Below are 10,585 nucleotides of genomic sequence, written 5' to 3'. Positions count from 1 at the left end.
TTGCCACACCTGAGCTACATTCCCAGCATTTTTTAAAGTACATCCTCATTTGATGTTCAGGGGTTTGGGAAATAAATTTGGCTGAAACCCACCTTGTGGGGCTCTTTTTGGACTTTGCTTTTGGTTAAAGTGTGGCAGGTGTGGGTCTCTGGTTCTGTGCTCTGCTCACTTGGGTAAAGGAATCCCTTTCCCTCTCATTTTTTATTATTATTAAATCCTTTAATTTAAAATACCAGGAGTATTCACTTAATTTTATTTTCACAAAAGGATGAACAAATCAAATAAAAACGACAATCCTAACCAAATTATTTTGCTTATTCAGTACTATACCTATCAAACTACCAAAACCATTTTTTAAAGAATCAGAAAAAAAAAATTATAACAAAGTTCATCTAGAACAAATGATCAAGAATATCAAGGGAACTAATAAAAAATGGAAAGGATGGGGGCCTAACAGTACCAGATCTTAAACTGTATTAAAAAACAGATCATCAACACAATATTGTACTGGCTAAGAGACAGAAGGGTGGATCAATGGAATAGACTAGGGCAGAGATGGGCAAACTACGGCCTGGATCTGGCCCACGGGGAATAGTTTGCCCATCACTGGACAAAGGGTAAATGACCTCAGCAAGATAGTGTTCAATAAACTCAAAGATCCCAGCTTTTGGGGCAGGAACTCACTTTTGAACAAAAAACTGTTGGGAAAATTGGAAAACAGTATGGGAAAAATTGGGTTTAGGTGAACATGAAATAGTAATCATGTCAGACCTATGAGAAAGGAAGGAAATTTAAGTCCAAACAAGAGGCAGGGGACATTACAAAATGTAAAATGAATAATTTTGATTATATTAAAATAAAAAAGTCTGCATCAGTTCTCAAGTCTTTCCAGGTTTTTCTGAGCTGCTCCTTCTCCTCATTAATGATAAAACAATAAGATTCCATTACAATCAGATGCCACCATTTATTCAGTCATTTCCGAATGGATGAGTTTCCTCTTAATTTCCAATACTGTTGTCACAAAAAGAGCACCATTAAGTGTTTTATATTTTTAATATATATAACTTGTTTTCCTTTTTGTATTTTTAATGCCTTTTGAACATAGCTCCAAATTGTCTTCTCCAGAATGGTTGAATTAGTTCACAACAACCCCAAAAGTTCATTACATTTTCAATCTCATATCTCCTCCAAGTTTTGTCACTTTCGGTCTCTGTCATAATAACCAATCTGATAGATGTGGGCTGGTGCCTCAGACTTATCATTTGTACTTTTCCAAATGAGAGTGATCATCCTCCTCTTGAGGAAAATACATAAACTTGAGCACAGTCATTAGGTTTTGTTGCACTATGAATCCTCTGATATGAAGTAAAAGGTGATCTCTGGCTGAAAGCCTTCCTACAGGGAATACATCTGGAAATGATCTATTCACAAATAATTTTCTCCTACTGAAAAAGCTCATCGATGTCTTTCTTCATTCATGACAGGAATAAGATTTGTATCCAAAAGGAATTCTCACTTGGAAATAAAGAGATGAGTGATTGTTGCCTGAAGGCCTTACCACACTGATCATATTTCTAAAGATTCTCTCTAGTGTGGAACCTCTTATATTAAATAAGCTAAGAGTGGCAAGTATAAGCTCAGCTTCATTTATGGGGTTTCTCTCCTGTGGGGATTTTCAGACATGAAGCAACTGTGGAGTATTAAGAGAAAGGCTATCCAAATTTATTACATTCATAAGGTTTCTGTCCAGTGTGGGTTCTCTGATGTGTAGCAAGACTGCTCCTCTGTGTAAAAGCTTTTCCACACTGTGTACATTCATAAGGTTTCTCTCCAGTGTGGATTCTCTGATGTGCAGCTAGATAGAACCTCCGTGTGAAAGCCTTTCCACAATGTGTACATTCATATGGTTTCTCTCCAGAGTGGATTCTGTGATGATCAGCAAGACTTACCCTGTGTTTGAAAGCCTTTCCACACTGTGTACATTGATAAGGTTTCTCTCCAGTGTGAATTCTCTGATGCTCAGCAAAACTCACCCTGTGTTTGAAAGCTTTTCCACATTGTGTACATTCATAAGGTTTCTCTCCAGTGTGGATTCTCTGATGCTTAGCAAGATTGCCCCTTCGTGTGAAAGGCTTTCCACAATGAGTACATTCATAAGGTTTCTCTCCAGTGTGGATTCTCTGATGCGCAGCAAGATCGCCCCTCCGTATGAAAGGCTTTCCACATTGTGTGCATTCATAAGGTTTCTCTCCAGTGTGGATTCTCTGATGCTCAGCAAGACTCACCCTGTGTTTGAAAGCCTTTCCACACTGTGTACATTCGTAAGGTTTCTTTCCAGTGTGGATTATCTGATGTATAACAAGACAACCCCTTCTTGTGAATGCCATTCCACATTGTGTACATTCATAAGGTTTCTCCCCAGTGTGGATTCTCTGATGTGCAGCAAGATCTCCCCTCCGTGTGAAAGCCTTTCCACACTGTGTACATTCATAAGGTTTCTCTCCAGTATGGATTCTCTGATGCGCAGCAAGATCTCCCCTCCGTGTGAAAGCCTTTCCACACTGTGTACATTCATAAGGTTTCTCTCCAGTGTGGATTCTCTGATGTGCAGCAAGATCACCCCTCCAAATGAAAAGCTTTCCACACTGTGTACATTCATAAGGTTTCTCTCCAGTGTGGATTTTCTGATGCTTAGCAAGAGAGCTACTCAGAGTGAAAGCCTTTCCACACTGTGTACATTCATAAGGTTTCTCTCCAGTGTGGATTTTCTGATGCTTAGCAAGAGAGCTGCTCAGAGTGAAAGCCTTTCCACACTGTGAACATTCATAAGGTTTTTCTCCACTGTGGATTCTCTGATGCTTAGAAAGAGAACTACTTTGTGTGAAAGCCTTTCCACACTGTGTACATTCATAAGGTTTCTCTCCAGTGTGGATTCTCTGATGAATAACAAGATTACCCCGCAGTGTGAAAGTCTTTCCACATTCTTTACATTGATAAGGTCTCTCTCTAGAGCGGATTATTTGATATGAACCCAACTCAGAATTCTGACTGAAAGGTCTCCCAACTTTATTACAAACAGAAAGCATCTCTACATGTTTGCTTTTTGGATGTCTTGAGAGATCTAAACTCGCGCCATAGGCAATGATTCTCCCTACATTATTTTGATACATGGGCATTTCAGGAGGTTTCTCATGGGACTGGTTAAATCCTACTTTTTCAGGAAAGCATTTGGTGTATTCACTATCCAGACAACAGTCATTTCCTGAGGTCAATTTCGTATACTGATTTAGGTCTAACTGTTGGCTGAATTTCTCTGCAACTTCATCAAATTCACAGTCACTCTTTGGATTTTTATTTACCTTGATATTAGAGTCATAGATTTCTCTCAAAATGAAGTCACAGGGACCCTTATTCATGCCTTTTGGAGGGCCAGATCCCTCCACAAAAAGGCTCAGCATTGTAGACATGTCCTTCCCTTCAAAATTAGTCTCTGTCTCTGAAGAAAAAAATAATAATATGAACACAGAAGGGGACATACACACACATGGAATATAAATTCTTTCCTCTAATGGCAGTAAGTAAATTGAATTTTATTCTATTTTCCAAGACCAAAAGGAGTTTTGAAACTTAAATGAGCAGAGCCAGACTTTGGATACACTTTTGATCATAACTGAAAGATGGAAAATTTTAGACATACTTTCACATACAATAAAAATGAAACCTCACAATGTATTTGTGATACAGACAAGACCAAGACTCTCATCATACTTCATAACTCATGTCTAATATATAAAGAATGGAAAAGTGACCTGACCAACTTCCTTGCAATTACACTACAATTCAAACCCTATGTCTAAGCAAGCTTTGTTCACAGTACTGAACAATCTTTCTCCACTGCCCTTTCTGTCTTTTCTTTTAAAGTCATTCATTGACTAATCTTATAATTCTGTCAATCTCAGGAAACCTTGTAGATATTTCATTCCCATCATTTTGGATGCATTATCACATGGTCATTCCTGGAAAATTGTATAAGCTAAGCTGAGAAACAACTTCACTCTTTAATTCTCATGCAGCAATTTTCATAGTGCAATATAAGTTTTCTTCTTTTCTCTACAGGTGCAAAGATAATTATGCCATTCAGTGCAGACATACTAAATATTCATCTTATTTTCAAATTTACTATAGTAAAATCTTGATCAATGATACATGTAAAACCCAGTGGAATTGCACATCAGGTATGGGGGTGTATGTGGAGAGGTTGGAGGGGAGGGAAAGAACATGAATCATGTAACCACGGAAAAATATTCTAAATTAATTAATTAAAATAAATAATAAAAAGTCCATAAGCAGAAAATAAATGAGTGGTTGGATTAAAGCTCCATTTAATTTGCCCTTTATTAAATTTGAAAACAAACTCCTAGTCTTATTTATTAGTTCAAAAGTTCTTTTACTTTCAATTTTATTCATATCTCCTTTGATTTTTTTGAATTTCCAATTTAGTCTTTACTTGGATTTTTTTTTACTTGTTTTTTTACTTGTTCTTTTTTAATTTTTCCCCCTATTAATATAAGTATTCATGGATATAAATTTCCCCAAAGTACTGCTTTGGTCAAATCTCACAACTTTTGATATGCTGTCTCCTCACTGTCATTCCTTTTATAGTATCATTGATTGTTTCCATCATTTGTTTGTTGACTCACCTCTTTTGACTAATTAGATGAATCAATTTCCAACTTATTTTAAGCTTTTCTTTCCATTAATTCTTATTGACAATACTTTTATTGCATTATGATCTGAAAATGTTGCTATTATTACTTCTGCTTTTTTGCATTTTATTTTGAAGTTTTTATACTCTGGTACATGGTCTTCTGCATTTTTCCATGTGCATGTGAAAAGAAGATATATTCCTTTTCCATCTCATTCCATTTGCTCCAGATAGCTATTAATTATAACTTTTCTAAAATTTCACACACTTCCTTTATTCCTTTCTTGTTTATTTTTTGGTGAGAGTTCTGATAAAGGAAGACTGAGATCCCCTACCAGTAAATTTTTATTAGCCATTTCTTCTTTATTCTCCTTTAAAAATCTTGAGGCTATATCACTTGGTGCATATATGTTAAGAACTAATATGGCCTCCCTATGTAGACTACCTTCTTTATCAACATATAATTATCAACCTTATCTTTTAATCAGATCTATTTTTCTTCTAGCTTTGTTTGAGTTCATAATTGCTACTCCTGCTTTTCTTATTTGAGTTGAAGTCCAATAGTTTCTCCTCCATCCCTTTCCCTTTACTCTCTGTATTCTTAACTGCAAGGGATGAGCATCCGAGGCACTAATGAAGGTTTAATAATATCCAGGTATGGGATATGGAGCAGTATGTAGGGAGTGGATTTTATGCACTTCCCTTTGCCTAATTTTACTTCCAATTCCTCTTTGTCCTCAGAAATAGACCCTTTCTGACTACCTTTCAAGTTGTTTTCCTCAGGAGTGTCACCTAACTCTGACCCTTGTTCATTATGTGATTCTAGAATTCTAGAAGCACTCTTTTAAGGTACGTTTGAGATTCTCAGGGTGGTTCCAGCTTTTGCTTTTGCTAAGCTGCCTTCTTGGCACTACTTCTCCATTAATAAATCTTAACAAAAATCCTTTCTAAATAGCACTCATCCCACATGGGAAGGGACTGCCTTGGCAGGTAGAGTGTCCACTTCAATGGCCATCTGCAAGCAAAATCTGCCTTGGTATTAACAGAGAATTTGCAGGCAAAATTCAGATCTAATTAAAAGGTTGACTAGATGACTTTTGTGATTAACTTGAGGAATATAAATCTGTAACACTGGTTTAAGTTTTCACCTGAAGCTACCTAAAATAGAAGAGAGACAATTTCAGGAACACAAAAGGAAAAGTCCCAGCTTCTCAACATAGAATTCAAAGACTTTTTTTTTTTTTAATGAAACCAGGTAGGAGAACCCTGTGCATAGATCAGCACTTTTGCTTTTTTAATCATTGACACAGGCTTCAAATGCTGTACCTTTGGTATGAAATGAAGACATTCCCTTAATGGCAGATTGAGTTAACAGAAGAAATGGTCCTTACCAATGAAGAGTACATTCTGCACATTCTCCATCATGACTTCCCTGTACAGCTCTTTCTGAAAAGGGTCCAACAGGCACCACTCCTCCTGGGTGAAGTCCACAGCCACATCCTTGAAAGTTATTGACCCCTAAACCAGAAAAATTCACAAGATTTAGAGCTGAGCCTGCAGAATTCATCCAATGCAGTCCTTATCAACTAACTTGAAAAAACTGAAGCACACAAGGGACTCACCCCAAACTCTTCACCTTGAAGAGTGTCAGAACCAGCTCTGGAGACCAGTCATTCAGAGCCCAATGGAATACTGACAAAGACATTCTGTGTCTGAAGTGAGAATCATGTTGGAAGAGTAAAGACTGGAGAAGTGTCTCACTCTGAAATGCTTTTCCCTACAGAATTAAGGAGAGGATATGTGCTCTGAGGGAGGTAGGAGATGCTATGGAGAAGAGAGAAGGTGGTCTGAAATCTCTCCTCACCACAACTGTCAGAATTCATCCAGGAAGAACATTGTTTGAAGTTTGTGAGAAGGAAGCAATTACTGGGTATTCTGTGCAAAATGTTGCCAATGATTAGTAAGGAGATAACAAAGCCAAAAGCATTCTCTACTTAATTTCCTAAAAGTCTGAAAGACTCTTATTTACCTGAAAGCATAAAGATGACTACAGAGTTATATGGGATCAGACTCTGATTCTAGCTAAGTGAAGAAGAGCAATCTTTTGTTGTTATATTGAGTTTGGTAAAACACTGGGTATGATATGCCAAACCACCCTGTTTTTGCTTTATGATGAATATCATTTCTTACTAGAAAATATCAAGTCACTTTATATTTAGTTACAGAAGAATAAATGTGATGAAGAAAGGAGAGGTTGTTCATCTTTTAAAAAGATAACATTTGATTAACTGGGGTTGGGGGACTGAGCTCATTCATAAGAAAGACATTGACGGCAATGACTGGAATTCTCAAGAGGCAGAATTTCTTCATTTTTTAATTAAATTTATTAATCAACTGCTCATTTAATGTGGTCAGTTGAACCTCTCCACAATATAAAAGAAAGAAAAAAGGTAATTCCTCTAGCACTGGTGTCTTCTCTTTATCCCTCTCTTTTACTATCTATCTATTTAGACACATATCTAGACAAGATGCTTTGATATAGGAGCACCTTAAGTCACAAGCAATTTGAGATAACAGCAGTCACAATTAGGAATTTTTGCTTTAACTCAAGTAAATATTTGAATCACAAGCTTCCCACTGTGGAAGGAGCCCAAGGTGGATGAGGTAATCAGTACAAGTGAGATTAAGGAAAGATTGAGGATTTCGGGGAAAAAAATTGAACAGTTTATTCAAAAGACACATCCAGAAAATTTTGCAACAAGTCTTGCATTGGAGCTGTGTAATGACACTTGTTTCATACATTATCAAAATGTTCTAAAAGGGAAGAAGAAACAAATTTTCATGGAAAGCTTTTTGTTGAAACGGACTCTAAGTGAAATTGAGGAAAGTATGGCAAAACAGCCAAAATTCAATAAAGAAAATAAGTAAAAAAATAGCAATTAATTTTAGGAACAGTTACATATCACAAGTAATATGTAAGGTCAATTTTGCATTTAAACGTAGCATTATGTGTGTAGAAAGCAAGTTATGTTAAGAGTTAGCCCATGGGGCTGCTGGGTAGCTCAGTGGATTGAGAGTTAGGTTTAGAGATGGGAGGTCCTAGGTTCAAATCCGGCCTCAGACACTTCCCAGCTGTGTGACCCTGGGCAAGTCACTTGACCCCCCCCCCTTGCTCACCCTTACCACTCTTCCACCTAGGAGCCAATACACAGAAGTTAAGGGTTAAAAAAAAAACATTAAAAAAAAAAAGTTAGCCCATGAAATGAAAACCTTTTCCTCCAGCATCTTTACCTGCCCTTGAAGGTAAATAACATTTCATAAGCAAGTTTATTTCTTTACATTCTTTATTATTATCTACAAATATGTTTATTTGTTATATATGAAATACATTTTTGATTTAAAAATATATAAAAAAAAATTTGTGTGGTTTTTGGGGCCAGAACAGATTATCAGATTCGCAAATAGACCACTGAGGAGGGGGACTTAGGAGACCTCAATCCCCCCCTCATTACTTCATCACAAGAAAAGCAGGTCTTTGTCCATATAAGGAAGGTGTCAGTCCAAGCTTTCCCCAGCCTGGTGGCTGGCCCAGCACAAGCTCATAACAATAAAAGGGAGGCTCTGCCCTAGTTCCACAACCTCCTGGGAAGGGCACAGCAAGTCTGGAGTTTCCATCTTGGCCAGCTAAAGGGAAATTTATTCCATAAAAATATCACAATTCAACATTAATTTTCAAAGAGTTTATTTATGAAAAACAAGGATCTAAGCCTGCAACTATGCAAACCTGGGGAACACGGTTCAGGAGAAGATGGTAAGAGGCAGACTGAGGAATAACTGGCTGGCGGCCTGTAGCTCACAGCATTGGCAATGGCCGGCTGACACCACTCAGACCAGAGCTGGGCTGTGCGCAGGCGCGAAGAGCCAGCAGGACCCTCACAGCCAGGTCAGGGGCTGCCCCCATAGATGCTGGCACGTGGAGCTCTAGGCCGCTCCTCTCTCCAACACCCCCCCTCACCTAAGCCAATGCTGGGCCACGGGAGGCCAGTCTTACCCCAAGCCGGGCGGTGGGCAGAGCAGGGGCAGAAAAGGCCACGGCAATGGGACATATGGAGAGACTGACCTGCTCTGTTCTCTGTTCTAGAACTAAAAAGGCTTATAAAAAGGGAGGATTCTTCTCCAGCTTCTAGTGGTTGCCGTCTACTTAAGCAAAACTAAAACTCGGGTCCTGACTCTGAAGAGGTGGTTAAATATCTACGTGAATAAGAGAGGACAGACAGACAGAGAAACAGACATGGAAATCTCTTCTCAAACTAGCCACATGGGCGCTCAGTGTTCTCTCAGCTGCATCCTGTCACCGCTGCCTCAGAGGAATATAAAAAAAAAAACCAAAAACTGCTTCCTGGAAGCCCTTCTTAAACCTCCTTCTTTAGCCCCAGGCCAGTCTCCTTTCCTTTCCCAGTCACTGTGCCCAGCTCCCTTCTCCCAGGACCTCCTGCTGCAGCACTCTCAGGGACTCAGCTAGGGCGACCCCAGCATGTGATTTCTGGTGGAGGAGCTTCCCCTTACACAGGAGAAAGAAAAAAAATGTAAGAGCTTCAATAGGGTCAAATGGCAAATATTCCTAAATGGAAAGATGACATCTGTAAACCTTAAAAGATGTTATCATTATCATAGCAGCTATAGGTCCACATAGAGTGTGTAGGGAAAGTTGTTTAGGATGAAATGTCAAAAAATATAAATAAAAATTGTTGGAGGAGATGTGGCAAAATTGGGACACTAATACATTGTTGGTGGCGTTGTGAATTAATCTAACCATTCTGGAATTTAATGTAGAATTATGTCAAAGGATTTTAAAAGACTTAATACTCTTTGATCCTGCTATAACACTACTGGGTTTATATCCCAAAGAGGTAATAATGAAAAATACTTGTACAAAAAATATTTATAGTCGTGCTTTTTGTGATGGCAAAAAACTGGAAAACGAAAGGCTGTCCCTCAATTAGGGAATGGCTGAATAAATTTTGGTATATGATGGTGATGGAATACTATTGTGCTGTAAGGATTAATGATTTGGAGGTTTTCCATATGAACAGCAAGAATCTCAATGAACTGATGCAGAGTCAAATGAACTGAAATAGCAGAACACTGTACACAGAAAGTAAAACACTGTAGAAAAATTCAATAGAATGGACTTTGCTACTAGTAGCAATGCAACAAGCCAGGACACTCCTGAAGGACTTAGGTAAAAGAATGCTATCCACTCTGAGATAAAGAACTATGGGAGCAGAAATGGAAAAACAAAATATATGACATCACCTATCACATATATATGGGTATGCAATTTGGGGTTTAGGGCTTAAGAAATAATTCTATAGTAAAAATGAATAATATGGAAATAGGTATAAAGTGATATCATTTTTGTACAATTCAGTAGAATTGCTTGTAGGTTCTGGGAGGGGGGAGGAAAAAAGGGAGGGAAAGAAAATGAATCATGGAAACATGGGAAAAGATTTTCAAATTAATTAATTTTTTAGGAAAGATCATTCAATTATAAATATGAATGATATGGAAATAGGTTTTGATCAATAATACATGTACAACCCAGTGGGATTGTTTGTCAGCTTGAGGAAAAGGGAGGAAGAGAATAGGAATCATATAATCATGTAAAAACATTCTAAATACATTTTTTAAAGATAAAAAAAATTTTTAAAGGAACCGAAAAGAAAAATATTGAGAAAGCAACAGGATAGATAATCTTGTTAGGTTCAAGGTAAATGATTTTAATAGGAAAAGGAAAGACCTAATGTTTCTGTATGTTAAGTTGCTTTACGTTCCTGATAGTTTAATAATATTTGAAAAGCAGACCTTTTAGCCCTCCCC

General features: G+C 37.7%; 1 protein-coding gene across 1 annotated transcript; it reads right to left on the bottom strand.

Moving 5' to 3' along the window:
- Positions 1 to 1,661: 1,661 nt before the first annotated feature.
- Positions 1,662 to 8,666, bottom strand: LOC123240733 (zinc finger protein 883-like). Its single transcript, XM_044668447.1, has 4 exons — positions 8,563 to 8,666; positions 6,342 to 6,417; positions 6,097 to 6,223; positions 1,662 to 3,496 (listed from the first exon to the last, which is right to left on the bottom strand). Exons 1-4 carry the CDS (start codon positions 8,664 to 8,666, stop codon positions 1,713 to 1,715), a joined length of 2,091 nt encoding a protein of 696 aa, XP_044524382.1. The 3' UTR covers positions 1,662 to 1,712.
- Positions 8,667 to 10,585: the final 1,919 nt, after the last annotated feature.

This window comes from Gracilinanus agilis, chromosome 3, assembly GCF_016433145.1.
Source record: "Gracilinanus agilis isolate LMUSP501 chromosome 3, AgileGrace, whole genome shotgun sequence".
Lineage (NCBI taxonomy): Eukaryota > Metazoa > Chordata > Mammalia > Didelphimorphia > Didelphidae > Gracilinanus > Gracilinanus agilis.
The sequence above is the reverse complement of the archived record's forward strand: the minus strand, read 5'-3'. Positions and strand labels throughout refer to the sequence as shown.

What these genes read in the sequence shown, in the direction of transcription:
- LOC123240733 (XM_044668447.1), bottom strand. Translation starts at nt 8,666, where the DNA reads ATGGGGGCAGCCCCTGACCTGGCTGTGAGGGTCCTGCTGGCTCTTCGC. An exon ending in AGCCGGCCATTGCCAATGCT is followed by an intron (nt 6,418 to 8,562) that starts GTGAGCTACAGG and finishes TTCTCACTTCAG; the next exon opens with ACACAGAATGTCTTTGTCAG. An exon ending in TGGTTCTGACACTCTTCAAG is followed by an intron (nt 6,224 to 6,341) that starts GTGAAGAGTTTG and finishes TTTCTGGTTTAG; the next exon opens with GGGTCAATAACTTTCAAGGA.